Below are 15,456 nucleotides of genomic sequence, written 5' to 3' on the forward strand. Positions count from 1 at the left end.
GGGGGGCGTGTGGTGTGTGTGTGGGGGGGGCGTGTGGTGTGTGTGTGGGGGGGGCGTGTGGTGTGTGTGGGGGGGGCGTGTGGTGTGTGTGGGGGAGGCGTGTGGTGTGTGTGGGGGGTGTGTGTGTGTGGGGGTGTGTGTGTGTGGGGGTGTGTGTGTGTGGGGGTGTGTGTGTGTGGGGGGGCGTGTGTGTGTGTGTGTGTGTGTGTGTGTGTGTGTGGGGGGGGTGTGTGTGTGTGGTGGGGGGTTGTGTGTGTGTGTGTTTGTGGGGGGGGTTGTGTGTGTGTGTGTGGGGGGGGGGTTGTGTGTGTGTGTGGGAGGGGTGTGTGTATATGGGGGGTGGGTGTGTGTGTGTGGGGGGGGGGGTTGTGTGTGTGTGTGGGGCGTTGTGTGTGTGTGGGGTGTGTGTGTGGGGGGGTGTGTGTGGGTGTGTGTGTGTGGGGTGGCGGTTGTGTGTGTGTGGGGTGTGTGTGTATATGGGGGGTGGGGTTGTGTGTCTGTGTGTGGGGAGGAGGGTGGTGGTAGTTGGAATTGAAATGAAATTTCTTATTTTTTTGCTTTTGCAGAGTTTCTAAAATGTATTTTCCCCCATCTCTCCAAACACGCAGCTCTTGCTTTCAAAGGAATCGCGTATGACCAGGTTCCTGTCAATCTAGTTAAAGGCGGAGGGCAACAGGTACATTTCTAAACTTTTCCATCTCCTCTGTCATTTCTGTATCGTGATTCTGTGCTATTGGAGTTATGCCTACTGCCACCTAGCAAGAATTGATCTTTTTTCTCTATAACTGATTTTAAAACCAAGCAACATCATTTCATTTTATAGAAAAGTATGAATTTATTATCTGGCCCAGTGGCGTTATGACAGACATGTTATAATTTTTATATCCATTATAAAAAAATTTTAAGTGCTAGTTTAACAAACTCTCAGAAGTGTGAGGAGCATCACTTCTGCCCTCCTCCTTTCTGAGCTATCTTGTGTTAAGCTTTGGTATCTGAATGAGAGAGCCTGCCAGCTACCTTTTATGGAGACGGAGGACAGCGTAAGGGTTTGTCTGTCTTATAGTTGGGGAGACCACAGTCCGTACACAGCTCCCAACTATAGCCAACATCTAACTCTATTTTGCCCAATGAGGAGTGTTACACTGGGAGATTATCTTTGTTATATTGCATTTTAACCACTGTTTCCTCTCTCTGCAGCATGCTGATTTTTTCAAGGCCCTTAATCCCATGAAGCAGGTTCCAGCTCTCTCTATTGATGGGATTACTATCTCGCAGTCGGTAAAGCTCGCTTGTCTTTGTTGTGTGGGAAAGCAAAGAGAGGACTTCATTTTGTATTAATTATTAAAGTTTTTCCGTTGTACCTGGGTTCAGGATTCCATGGCCTGTTATCTGGCTGTGTCAATGTTTAACTTGTAACTTGACCAGTCCTGTAATCATCAAAAATGGTGAATCCAAGTTTAAAGCAATCATTGGCAGTACATAACTGATCAAGGATTTATATGGATTGGGTCTCACCACCTCAGCACGGGCAGCACGGTGGCGCAGTGGTCAGCACTGCTGCCTCACAGCTCCAGGGATCCTGGTTCAATTCCCGGCTTGGGTCACTGTGTGGAGTTTGCACATTCTCCCTGTGTTTGCGTGGGTTTCCTCCGGGTGCTCCGGTTTCCTCCCACAGTCCAAAGATGTGCGGGTTAGGTTGATTGGACATGCTAAATTAACCTTTAGTGTCCCGGGATGTTCGAGGGATCAGCAGGGTAACTAAATGGGGATAGGGCCTGGGTGGGATGGGTGTCGGTGCAGACATGATGGGCCAAATGGCCTCCTTCTGCACTGTAGGGATTCTATGATTCTCTCTCAATCGGCCCACGTACCGTGAATTTAGTTATGTGGACAAATATGAACCATTTTGCAAGATCCCACAAAACACAGCAAATCCAATCATGTCAGAACCATAGGCTCCTACAGCATAGGAGGAGAGCATTCAACCCATTGTATCTTTCTGAAAAACCTTCATAGTTTTGTGAAAGGGAAATCAGATTGAACTAATTTATTGGAGTTCTTTGAAGAAGTAACAGGGATAAAGGGGAACTGGTGGATGTACTGTACTTGGGTTTTCAGAAGGCATTTAATAAGATGCCACATCAAAGGTTATTGTGGAAAATCAAAGCTCATGGTTGTAGGGGGTAACATGTTGGATGGATTGAAGATTGGTTAGCTAACAGGAAACAGAGTAGGCATAAATGAGTCATTTTCTGGTTGACAGGATCAACTCTTTACAACTTGTAAAATGATTTGATGAAGGAACCGAAGGTACAGTTGCTAAATTGCTGATTATACTAAGATAGGAAAGTAAAGAAAGGAGACTACAAAAGGATATAGGTAGGTTAGGTGAGTTGGCAAAGATCTGGCAAATAGAGTATAATGTGGGAAAATGTGTAATTGTCCATTTTTGACAGAATAAGAAAGAAGTTTGTTATCTAAATGGTGAGATGTAGAGGGATCTCCAAGTGTAGATGTCCAAGTGTATGAATCACAAAAGGCAAGTATCCAGGTACAATGAATAGAATGCTATCATTTATTGGGGACGAAGTAGAAAGGGTCAAGAGCTTCATATTTTTAGGTGTCCAGATCACCAACAACCTGTCCTGGTCCCCCCATGCCGACACTATAGTTAAGAAAGCCCACCAACGCCTCTACTTTCTCAGAAGACTTTTTGTGCGAAGGGTGGTGGGTGTCTGGAGCGGGCTGCCGGAGGTGGGTACAATTTTATCTTTTAAAAAGCATTTAGACAGTTACATGGATAAGATGGGTATAGAGGGATATGGGCCAAATGTGGGCAATTGGGATTGGCTTAGGGGTTTAAAAAAAGGGCGGCATGGACAACTTGGGCCGAAGGGCCTGTTTCCATGCTGTAAACCTCTATAACTAAGGAAATTTGGCATGTCAGCTACGACTCTCACCAACTTTTACAGATGCACCATAGAAAACATTCTTTCTGGTTGTATCACAGCTTGGTATGGCTCCTGCTCTGCCCAAGACCGCAAGGAACTACAAAAGGTCGTGAGTGTAGCCCAATCCATCTCACAAACCAGCCTCCCATCCATTGACTCTTCCTGCTGCCTCAGCAAAGCAGCCAGCATAATTAAGGACCCCAAGCACCCCGGACATTCTCTCTTCCATCTCCTTCCTTCGGGAAAAAGATACAAAAATCTGAGGTCACGTACCAACCGACTCAAGAACAGCTTCTTCCCTGCTGCCATCAGACTTTTGAATGGACCTACCTTGTATTAAGTTGATCGTTCTCTGCACCCTAGCTGTGACTGTAACACTACATTCTGCACTCTCTCCTTTCCTTCTCTATGAATGGTATTTTTTGTCTGTATAGCGCACAGGAAACTATACTTTTCACTGTATGTTAATACATGTGACAAGAAATCAAATCAAGAGGAAATGAATACAAAAGTAGGGAGGTTACATTTCAGTTGAGCGGGGCATTGGTGAGATCACGTCTGGAGTATTATATATAGAAACATAGAAAAACTACAGCACAATACAGGCCTTTCAGCCCACAATGTTGTGCCGAACATGTCCCGACCTTAGCGATTACTAGGCTTACCTATAACCCTCTATCTGACTGAGTTCCATGTACTTATCTAAAAGTCTCTTAAAAGACCCTATCGAATCCGCCTCCACCACCATTGCTGGCAGCCCATTCCACGCACCCACCACCCTCTGAATGAAAAACTTACCCCTACATCTCCTCTGTACCTACTCCCCAGCACCTTAAACCTGTGTCCTTGTGTGGCAACCATTTCAGCCCTAGGAAAAAGCCTCTGACTGTCCACTCGATCAATACCTCTCAACATCTTATACACCTCTATCAGGTCACCCCTCATCCTTCGTCTCTCCAAGGAGAAAAGGCTGAGCTCACTCAACTTCTCCTCATAAGGCATGCTCCTCAACCCAGGCAACATCCTTGTAAATCTCCTCTGCACCCTTTCTATGGCTTCCACATTCTTCCTGTAATGAGGCGACCAGAACTGAGCACAGTACTCCAAGTGGGGTCTGACCAGGGTCCTATATGGCTGCAACATTATCTCACGACTCCTAAACTCAATTCCTCAATTATATAGTTTTGGTCTCATTATTTAAGGAAGGATGTAAAAACATTAGAAACAGTTCAGAGAAGGTTTGCTATACAAATGCCAGAATGGACAGGTTGTCATATGGAGAAAGGTTGGACAGGCTAGGCTTGTATCTGCTAGAGTTTAGGAGAATAAGAGGCCACTTGAATGAAACATACAAGATCCTGAGGGGCATTGACATGGTGGATGTGAAGAGGATGTTTCTTCTTGTGGGAGAATCTAGAACTAGGGATCACTGTTTAAAATTTAAGGGGTCACCTATTTAAGACAGAGATTAGTCTTTGGAGCTGTCTTCCTCAGAAGGCAGTGGAAGCAGAGTCTTTGAATATTTTCAAGGCAGAGCGAGATGGATTGTTGATTAACAAGGGGGTGAAAGGTTATCAGGGGTAGACAGGAATGTGAAGTTGACGTTACAATCGGATCAGCCATGATCTTATTGAATGACGGAGCAGGCTTGAAGGGTCAAGTGGTTTACTCCTGCTCATAATTCACACATTCATAATTTTGAGCTCTTTTATAAAATCTCACTTTCATCTCTTTGCCCTCAGCAGAAGCACCCAAGTTTCCCTAGACTCTGCCATAATCCAAATCCCCCATCCCTGCTCCCACTCTGGTAAATCTCTGATCCTCTGCGAGGCTTTGCCATCCTAAAGTGTGGTGCCGAGAATTGTACATAATACTGAAGCTATTACAGTGGTATTTTTAGTCGAGGGAAGAATGTTGCCAGGGGACTAATCCAAAAGAATCTTTAACGACTGTCGGCACACAACTCAACAGGAAAACGAAGTCTCAGTTCAGTGGTTCACTTGAAGTTTGTACCTCTGACAGTGCAGCTGTACCTCAGCACTGCACTGGAATGCCCATATGTATGGGCGCAAGGTTTTGGAACCTCTGATCTCCTGTCTGAGAGTTTTTCCCACTGAGCTAAGCTGAGATTCTGCAACACCAGCTAAGTCCAGTTTGAAGTTTATTTTCGATTGATCTGATAGCTCTCTGTTTCTCAAACACAAATATTTGACAATTTGTTAAATTAAAATATGAAATATTGTCCCTAAAGTTCTGCACTACCCCCCCCCCCCCCACCCCCCCATGCAAGTTTAGCACGTGATGCAGGCAGATGGAGTTAATGTGGAAGATCAGCCTTGATTGTGTTGAATGATGGAGCAGTCTCAGAGAGATAAATGGCCTATCTCTGCCCTTTATACTGTTACTAGGTCACTCTTGACAACCCTGTCCCATCTCTTTAACCAGATTATGAATGATCTGTTTCTGTGCTGTAATGTCCATGTAGTTCCAGCTGTAAATTGCTCCATAAGACCATAAGACATAGGAGCGGAAGTAAGGCCATTCGGCCCATCGAGTCCACTCCACCATTCAATCATGGTTGATTTCAACTCCATTTACCCGCTCTCTCCCCATAGCCCTTAATTCCTCGAGAAATCAAGAATTTATCAATTTCTGTCTTGAAGACGCTCAACGTCTCGGCCTCCACAGCCCTCTGTGGCAATGAATTCCACAGACCCACCACTCTCTGGCTGAAGAAATTTCTCCTCATCTCTGTTCTAAAGTGACTCCCTTTTATTCTAAGGCTGTGCCCCCGCGTCCTAGTCTCCCCTGTTAATGGAAACAACTTCCCTAGGTCCATCCTATCTAAGCCGTTCATTATCTTGTAAGTTTCTATCAGATCTCCCCTCAACCTCCTAAACTCCAATGAATATAATCCCACGATCCTCAGACGTTCATCGTATGTCAGGCCTACCATTCCTGGGATCATCCGTGTGAATCTCCGCTGGACCCGCTCCAGTGCCAGTATGTCCTTCCTGAGGTGTGGGGCCCAAAATTGCTCACAGTACTCCAAATGGGGCCTAACCAGTGCTTTATAAAGCCTCAGAAGTACATCCCTGCTTTTGTATTCCAAGCCTCTTGAGATAAATGACAACATTACATTTGCTTTCTTAATTACGGACTCAACCTGCAAGTTTACCTTTAGAGAATCCTGGACTAGGACTCCCAAGTCCCTTTGCACTTTAGCATTATGAATTTTGTCACCGTTTAGAAAATAGTCCATGCCTCTATTCTTTTTTCCAAAGTGTACGACCTCGCACTTGCCCACGTTGAATTTCATCAGCCACTTCTTGGACCACTCTCCTAAACTGTCTAAATCTTTCTGCAGCCTCCCCACCTCCTCAATACTACCTGCCCCTCCACCTATCTTTGTATCATCGGCAAACTTGGCCAGAATGCTCCCAGTCCCGTCATCTAGATCGTTAATATATAAAGAGAACAGCTGTGGCCCCAACACTGAACCCTGCGGGACACCACTTGTCACCGGTTGCCATTCTGAGAAAGAACCTTTTATCCCAACTCTCTGCCTTCTGTCTGACAGCCAATCGTCAATCCATGTTAGTACCTTGCCTCGAATACCATGGGCCCTTATTTTACTCAGCAGTCTCCCGTGAGGCACCTTGTCAAAGGCCTTTTGGAAGTCAAGATAGATAACATCCATTGGCTCTCCTTGGTCTAACCTATTTGTTATCTCTTCAAAGAACTCTAACAGGTTTGTCAGGCACGACCTCCCCTTACTAAATCCATGCTGACTTGTCCTAATCCGACCCTGCACTTCCAAGAATTTAGAAATCTCATCCTTAACGATGGATTCTAGAATTTTGCCAACAACTGAGGTTAGGCTAATTGGCCTATAATTTTCCATCTTTTTTCTTGTTCCCTTCTTGAACAGTGGGGTTACAACAGCGATTTTCCAATCCTCTGGGACTTTCCCTGACTCCAGTGACTTTTGAAAGATCATAACTAACGCCTCCACTATTTCTTCAGCTATCTCCTTTAGAACTCTAGGATGTAGCCCATCTGGGCCCGGAGATTTATCAATTTTCAGACCTTTTAGTTTCTCTAGCACTTTCTCCTTTGTGATGGCAACCATATTCAACTCTGCCCCCTGACTTTCCTGAATTGTTGGGATATTACTCATGTCTTCTACTGTGAAGACTGACGCAAAGTACTTATTAAGTTCCTCAGCTATTTCCTTGTCTCCCATCACTAGATTACCAGCGTCATTTTGGAGCGGCCCAATGTCTACTTTTGCCTCCCGTTTGTTTTTAATGTATTTAAAGAAACTTTTACTATCATTTACTCCCAAGTATCTTTATTTATAGAACATTTATCAGTTTGTAGTTATTTTCAGCTACAGTTACTGTTATTTGCTTTGACCAGTAACTTTCTTTCCTGATGTTAGCTGGCTATAATCCAGTATCTGGATGAGACCAGACCTGGTCCACGACTGCTCCCTGAGGACACCAAGAAACGTGCCCAAGTCCGGATGATTTCTGACCACATCACATCCGGTATTCAGCCTCTACAGGTATGAGTTTAGTTTCAGAAACCAATTTTTTGGAGCTTGTGCTGCATTAGAGCTTTCTTTCAACTGAAGGTGGGTCACTCATTCTCATGTCTGGTGAATAACTCATGCTCTCAATTGTCTGTGTATCAGGTACAAATTGTATACTGTAACTGGCAGGACCCTTAGGAACATTAACATACAGAGGGATCTGGGCATGCAAGTCCACACAAATGTGGCAACACGGGTGATTAAGAAGGCATGTGGCATGCTTCCCTTCATCAGCCGGGGCATTGAGTACAAGAGCTGGGAAATCATGTTGCAGCTATATAAAACCTTGGTTAGGCTGCATGTAGAATACTGCGTGCAGTTCTGGCCACCACACTACCAGAAGGACATGGAAGCTTTGGAGAGAGTGCAAAGAAGGTTCACCAGGATATTGCCTGGTCTCAAGGGTGTTGGCTATGAGGAGAGGTTAAATAAACTAGGATTGTTTTCACTGGAGGCTGAAGGGAGACCTGATAGAGGTCTACAAAATTATGAGACATAGACAGGGTGGAAGTGTCAATTACAAGGGGGCACAGGTTCAAGGTAAAAGGGGGAAAGTTTAAGGGAGATGTGCGGGGGGGACGTTTTTCACGCAGAGAGTGATGGGTGCCTGGAACGTGCTGCCAGAGGAGGTGGTTAGCAACATTTAAGAGGCATCTGGATGGGATAGGGATATGGACTGAGTAAGGGCAGGTTTTTTTTAGTTTAGTTAGGGCATCATGATCAGTACAGGCTGGGAGGCTGAAGGGCCTGTTCCTGTGCTGTACTTTTCTTTGTTCTTAACAGCAGGTTTCTCCGTAAGGTCATGTGGGTCAGGTTTGTTGTTCAGATTGGATAAACCTCAGGTGTCTGGTCTGGTCTGTTTGGGTCACTCGGGACGAGGTTCGTTTGGGGTTTTATCATTGGTACTTGTGTCTGCAGCTTACTCACTTAGTCTGGTTTTCTTTCAGAACTTGCATGTGTTGCAGAAGTTAGAAGCTGAGAAGAAACTTGAATGGGCTCAATATTTCATCGTCAATGGCTTCCAAGGTGAGACCTGGCAGGCGGCCCTGCCACACCGGTGCTGTGGAACTTTCTAATCCATCCAACACTATCGCTACTAACTTCCACCTCCATCCTAACTTGCGTCCTGACCTGTTCACCCATCACCTATGTGCTTGCTGAACTATGATGTGGAGATGCCAGTGTTGGACTGGGGTAAACACAGTAAGAAGTCTAACAACACCAGGTTAAAGTCCAACAGGTTTATTTGGTAGCAAAAGCCACTAGCTTTCGGAACAGGCTGTCCCTTCGTCAGGTGGGTGGGAGTTCTGATTACAAACAGGGCACAAAGACACAAACTCAATTTACATGAATAATGATTGGAATGTGAGTCTTTACAGCTAATCAAGTCTTAAAGGTACAGACAATGTGAGTGGAGGGAGCATTAGCACAGGTTAAAGAGATGTGTATTGTCTCCAGACAGGACAGCTAGTGAGATTTTGCACATCCAGGCAGGTTGTCGGGGTTACAGATAGTGTGACATGAACCCGATATCTCGGTTGAGGCTGTCCTCATGTGTGCGGAACCTGGCTATCAGTCTCTGCCTAGCGACTCTGCACTGTCGTGTGTCGTGAAGGTCGCCTTGGAAAACGCTTACCCGAAGACCAGAGGCTGAATGCCTGTGACCGCTGAAGTGCTCCCCAACAGGAAGAGAACAGTCTTGCTTGGTGATTGTCGAGCGGTGTTCATTCATCCGTTGTCGTAGCGTCTGCATGGTTTCCCCAATGTACCATGCCTCGGGACATCCTTTCCTGCAGCGTAACAGGTAGACAACGTTGGCCGAGTTGCAAGAGTAGGTACCTTGTACCTGGTGGATGGTGTTTTCGGGTGAGATGATGGCATCCGTGTCACTTGCTGAACTACACAGGCTCTCTGGCAATTTTTAAACTCTCGCCCTTATTTCCCTCCTTGGGCTCACGCTTTCCTATTCTCTGTAACCTCCTCCAGCCCTACCCATCTCCAAAACCTCTCTACTCCTCCATTTCTGGCCTGTTCCACATCCTTGATTTCCATCATTCCATTATTGGCAGCTATGCTTTCAGTTTCCTGAGCTCTGGAATTTCTTCCTTCGGCCTCTCTACCTCACTTTCTTCCATTAAGATGTTCCTTCAGATCTATCTTTTTGTCTGAGTTTTTACTCCACTCTCCTAGCTATATCATTGTGACTTGGTGTCAAATTCATCATTGCTCTTGTGGCAACCAACTATGTTAAGGGCGTTTATAAAAATGAGTTGTGTAACTGACCTGGTGTTGCTCCATCCTCCCCTGCTAATGTCTACCTATTTTCCAGCTCTGGAGAGTCTCCTGCAACAGACGGCTGGACAATACTGTGTCGGTGATGAGGTGCGTACAAGCAAGCTTCTAACCATGCATCTGTTCAGGATGGCATAGATGATTTTAGATTGGTGACTCAGTCTTAGCTCCTTGCACAGTTCAGGATGAGAATTGATTGCATTCTCCCACACCAGGCCAAGGACGTACAGTAAATCCTGTATTTAAAGTCACATCACCTTGGCAATGGGTGTCATTCACTCCCACTGTCCCTGAAACTCCAGCATTAACTTGGGGTTGCTGGCTTCAGTGAAGTTGCTGGATTTGCTAATGGAGTTGCCACTTCCCCAATAGCACAGAAGAGCTCCTTTCAGACTGCAGGGAGTTTGATGGTTTTTTAAAATGTATCTGTTCATGGGATGTGGGCATCACACACCAGGCCAGACTTTATTACCAATCGGCAGCACGGTAGCACAGTGGTTGCGGGGGGCGGCATGGTAGCACAGTGGTTAGCACCTGCTGCTTCGCAGCTCCAGGGACCTGGGTTCGATTCCCGGCTTGAGTCACTGTCTGTGTGGAGTTTGCACATTCTCCTCGTGTCTGCGTGGGTTTCCTCCGGGTGCCCTGGTTTCCTCCCACAGTCCAAAGATGTGCAGGTTAGGTTGATTGGCCATGCAAAAATTGCCCCTTAGTGTCCTGAGATGCGTAGGTTAGAGGGATTAGTGGGTAAATGTGTAGGGATATGGGGGTAGGGCCTGGGTGGGATTGTGATCAGTGCAGATTCGATGGGCCAGATGGCCTCTTTCTGCACTGTAGGGTTTCTATGATTCAATTCCTAACTGCCCCTGAGCAGGCAGGACTGAGCCACTGCCTTGAACTTCTGCAGTCCATGTAGTGTAGGTACACCCACAGTGCTGTTAGGAACAGAGGTCCAGGATTTTGACCCAGAGACAGTGTAGGAATAGTGATATATTTCCAAATCAGGGTGGCGTGTGGTTTGGAGGGGAACCTCCAGGTGGCGCTGTTCCCAGCTATCGGCTGCTCTCTGGGTGGTAGTGGTTACCGGATTTGGACTGGCTCCCACACCGTCCTATGGTGCCAATGCCTGTGGCAGCTCAGATCCCACGGGTGCCAATCGTTTTGTTCAAACTACCAATTTCCACACGAGTCTAAACATTGACTGTTCAATTGCAGAGCGAAGCATGGCCGAGCTCAGTCCTGTTCTCAATCAGTCAACAGAGGGGACTGGAGACAGAGATCAGGAGTCTTGGCTGATTTCAACACCCAACCCATAGGCAGAGAGCCGATTGTAGCTCTACTGCCATTGCCAACCCATCCCCCATTCCCAAACAGTCAATATCCAGAGAGCTATATGCTCAACACCACACTGCATAGCATCTGTCCCTAAAGCCTCAGGGATTTGGGTTTATACGCACAGTCTAGAAGAGTTCAAAGTATCAATAATGTTCTGGTTGTACAGGTGGAAAAAGAGAAGGGGGGGCGGGGCGGGGCGGGGAGGGCTGGCAGCAGTAGAGATGTAGCTGCAGGGTCATGGCACTGGGGTCATTGGAATGGGAGTATGCCATTTAATCCGTTCCGCTTGTACCACCATTCAGTGAGATTGTGGCTGGTCTGTTACCCTGAGGAATAGAGGGGAACCCTGGCAGAGGAATTCTTCTCAGAGCTCTGTCAAGTCACAAGTCAAGTGGTAGCGGGTGAAGTTGAATATTTCTCAAATGGACTCTGCATTGCTCCCCCTCCATGGGTAACTTTCAGTCCAGGCCCTCCTAGATCCCTCTGCACAGGTTCAGGTAAACATTCTGGCCTACTGAGCATTCTCAATTTTAATCATTCCATCACTATTGTTGATGCCTAAGCTTTGGAATTCTCTCCCTACACTGTTCCACCCTTCTCTCTCCCTACACCGTTCCACTCCTCTCTCTTCCAACACCTCTCCACCCCTCTCTCTCTCCCGACACCTCTCCACCCCACCCTCAGGTCAAATCAAAAATAAGAACTGAAGGTTTTTGTTGTAAACTAGGGAAATGCAGAGCCAGTTTGCTCTTTCTGGGGGCTTGCTGTGCACAACGTGATACCAGATAACCCTCTTAGTGATGTTGTTTGAGAGTTAAATTGGTCAGGACATCACCTGATGTACTTTGAAATCGTGCCATGGGCTCGTTCATGTCTTCCTCAGTAGGCAGACAGGGCATGGGTTTAACATGCCATCTGAATGATGGCATCTCTGACTGCAGCACTCCCTCAGTGCCCACCAGGAGTGTCAGCTTGGATTTTGTGCTCAACCCTCTGCAGTGGGACTTGAACCCCTGACCTGGAGGTGAACCCCGTGACCGATACTGCGAGATGTAATGGGAGGCTAAATGAATGTAACTTTGTTTTGGAGTGTTTACCTGAACCTTCTGTTTGGTTTAATCTTGTGACACAGCCTCTTGTGTTCCAGGTCACAATGGCAGATCTGTGCCTGGTGCCACAAGTGTACAACGCGGTGAGGTAAGGCTTTGTGCATCCTCTCTCTGCTTCCTATCTATTCCCTGCAGAAATTAAAACACAAGTCATCAAACTAACTGTCCCAGTGAGACCACCTGACCAGAGTTACAGACCTCATCACTTAAACTGCCCACTTTTATATCAACCCAAAAGCATTCACCAATATACACTTGCATATTGCGCTTTGCACTCCATATTACACTGAGGATTTCAGCAGTATCAAGTGTTCCTATTGTTTGTCCAATTTCTCTCCACCATCCCCACCATTAATCCTTATCAACCAGTTCACTCATCCTTTCTCTCCTACAATAGCTGTGGCTTCCTTCTCCCTGAGAGCAATCCTTATCCCTCCTACATTTCCATTTATATCCCTGCTCCAGTCCATCCCTCCATCACCTTTACCTGGTCCATCTCAGACACCTCCCTTCCCTTCCTTGACCTTTCTGTCTCTATTTCTGGCGCTGCCCCTACTCCAGTCCAATTGTTCATCTATGGTAGTTGTTCAATTCTCAACCTGGTACCAAGTGGACCCTCAGCTGTGGTCAGGTCTGTGCAGTGATCCCACTGCCGAGTCCAGGGATACAGACCTCGGGTGAGAAACAGAAGAATTTAAGACTGGGTGGAAGTTGTCTTCTGGTAGTTTGTGTAACATGATGGGAGATTTTATTGTTCATATAAATTGCAATAAGGAGTTTAACATATGTCAAAAAGGTAGTGAATTGTTTGTGTTCAGGATAGTTTTCTACAACAATATGTCCTAGAGCCAGCAGACTGACCGGGCTTAATAAATTTCAGATTGAGGAAGATTTAATGGCAGGTTCTGACCATTATGATGGTGTTTGTGGAATCTCATTATCACCTGTTGTGATGGAGGAGTCTCAGTGTAAGAGGGGGAGGGATGACTCTTTATCCTTCGAACCCCCCCAGATTTTGATTTGATTTATTGTCATTTATTGTCATATGTATTAACATAGTGAAAAGTATTGTTTCTTGCGCGCTATACAGACAAAGCATACTGTTCATAGAGAAGGAAACGAGACAGTGCAGAATGTAGTGTTACAGTCATAGCTAGGGTGCAGAGAAAGATCAACTTAATGCAAGGTAGGTCTATTCAAAAGTCTGATGGCGCAGGGAAGAAGCTGTTCTTGAGTTGGTTGGTACGTGACCTCAGACTTTTGTATCTTTTTCCCAACGTTTGTTACCTACTCCTCCACCCCAGCCAAAACTAATTAGAAATTCACTGCAAGAAGAATCTCTAAGGTCCTGCCCCATTTGAAATGACATTTTCTAATCTTTGCTGCGGCTGTGATTCGCTCAGTCACTTCAAGATGATGCCTTATCCTCTTGACAGCAGGTTCAAGGTGGACCTGGCACCATTTCCCACCATTGCAAAGATCAACAATGCCCTGCTGGAACTACAGATCTTCAAGGTCAGCCACCCATCCTGCCAACCTGACACGCCTCCTGAACCCTGACCCCAGCAGCAAGGGCAATGTCAGGTCAAACTGTCTCGATGAAGAGGAGGAGACTCTCGCTAATTACAGACTATAAACTGGATTTGATTTAAGGAATTGCTCAGACTTTCAAAATGATTAATTACAAGCTATATGTGCAGCAATTCCCTGTTCTCTTCATACCGGTTTGAAATATACACAAATGTGTCTACATTTAAAATAAAATCTTGTTGCAATTGCCGAACTGAACTTGTCAGTTTTTTTTGGCCACGTTTTTGTCAATCGCTGTCAATGATCACAATGTATTTGCAAATCATGCCACCCACTGGCTGTGTAGAGCAAGTTTCTCTCCCACATCTGTCACCATCTTGCTTTTGATTTATTAACTGATTCCATCAATAAAGGAAAAAATGATCTTGTAATGTTTATTTTGTCCGACAACTGAAACCTTACAGGAACTACTGGAATCGAGCTTGTTTCAGTTGGTAAACAGCCGCTTCAAGGAAAGTAAAAATGTTAACATTTCGGGTTAGCCTTTGATAAAAATCAAAACACAACAGAAAAGTACCTTCAAAAACAGCAAGGGAAAGAAAAGATATGAACCACAATAAATGCTGGCCCAGCCAGCAATACCCACATCCGTGAACAAGTAAGGAAGATCCATGAGAAAGAGAGAATGTGCTGCAAACGATTGAAGTTGGAGAGCTGAAGATGGGTAATTGACAGCTGCGATAATGTGAAGGCAAGAGGCACATCCATAAACCTGGAGAATGCAAGTTAACTAAAGGCTGTTAAAGGGAGTGTTAAGGCCAGAGGGCCAAGTAGAAAAGAGCTCATCAGCATTGACTCAATGGATGACACACTAGCCTCTGAGTTTTTAAAAAATTCATTCTTGGGACATGAGCATTGCTGGCAAGGATGATATTTATTCCCCATTTTACATTGCCTGTAATGAGGTGGTGGTGAACCATCGCTTTGTACCATTCATGTGGTGTAGGTATATCCACAGTACTGTTAGGGAGGGAGTTCTGGGATTTTGACCGAGCGACAGTGAAGGAATGGCGATATATTTCCAAGTCAGGCTGGCGAGTGTCTTGGAGGGGAACTTGCAGGTGTGGTGTTACCCTTGCCTGGCTAGGTGGTAGAGATGATGTGGAGATGCCAGCATTGGACTGGGGTAAGCACAGTAAGAAGTCTCAACATCAGGTTAAAGTTCAACAGGTTTATTTGGTAGCACGAGCTTTCGAAGTGTCACTCCTTCTTCAGGCGAGTGAGGAGTTGTGTTCACAAGCAGGGCATATAAAGGCACAAACTCAATTTACAAGATAATGGTTGGAATGCGAGTCTTTACAGGTAATCAAGTCTTAAAGGTACAGACAATGTGAGTGGAGAGAGGATTAAACACAGGTTAAAGAGGTATGTATTGTCTCCAGCCAGGACAGTTAGTGAGATTTTACAAGCCCAGGCAAATTGTGGGGGTTACAAATAGTGTGACATGAACCCAAGATCCCTGTTGAGGCCGTCCTCATGTGTGCGGAACTTGGCTATCAGTTTCTGCTCAGCGATTCTACATTGTCGTGTGTCGTGAAGGCCTCCTTGGAGAACGCTTACCCGAAGATTAGGGGCTGAATGCCTG

At 45.8% G+C, this 15,456-nt stretch overlaps 1 protein-coding gene across 13 annotated transcripts in view; it reads left to right on the top strand.

The window, feature by feature from the left end:
• gstz1 (glutathione S-transferase zeta 1) overlaps positions 1–14,069 on the top strand; it is a 69,565-nt gene extending 55,496 nt beyond the window's left edge. For 11 of the 13 annotated variants that reach the window (XM_078234540.1, XM_078234539.1, XM_078234530.1 and 8 more), the window contains 7 exons: positions 609–676; positions 1,198–1,278; positions 7,396–7,521; positions 8,496–8,574; positions 9,878–9,930; positions 12,320–12,369; positions 13,718–14,069. In XM_078234540.1, coding sequence (XP_078090666.1) covers positions 609–676; positions 1,198–1,278; positions 7,396–7,521; positions 8,496–8,574; positions 9,878–9,930; positions 12,320–12,369; positions 13,718–13,841 — 581 coding nt within the window. In that variant the 3' untranslated portion in view covers positions 13,842–14,069. The remainder of the gene's footprint in view (positions 1–608; positions 677–1,197; positions 1,279–7,395; positions 7,522–8,495; positions 8,575–9,877; positions 9,931–12,319; positions 12,370–13,717) is intronic. The other 2 variants (XM_078234534.1, XM_078234542.1) reach the window with 1 other exon arrangement.
• Positions 14,070–15,456: the final 1,387 nt, after the last annotated feature.

Source organism: Mustelus asterias, chromosome 18, assembly GCF_964213995.1.
Source record: "Mustelus asterias chromosome 18, sMusAst1.hap1.1, whole genome shotgun sequence".
Taxonomy (NCBI): Eukaryota; Metazoa; Chordata; class Chondrichthyes; order Carcharhiniformes; family Triakidae; genus Mustelus; species Mustelus asterias.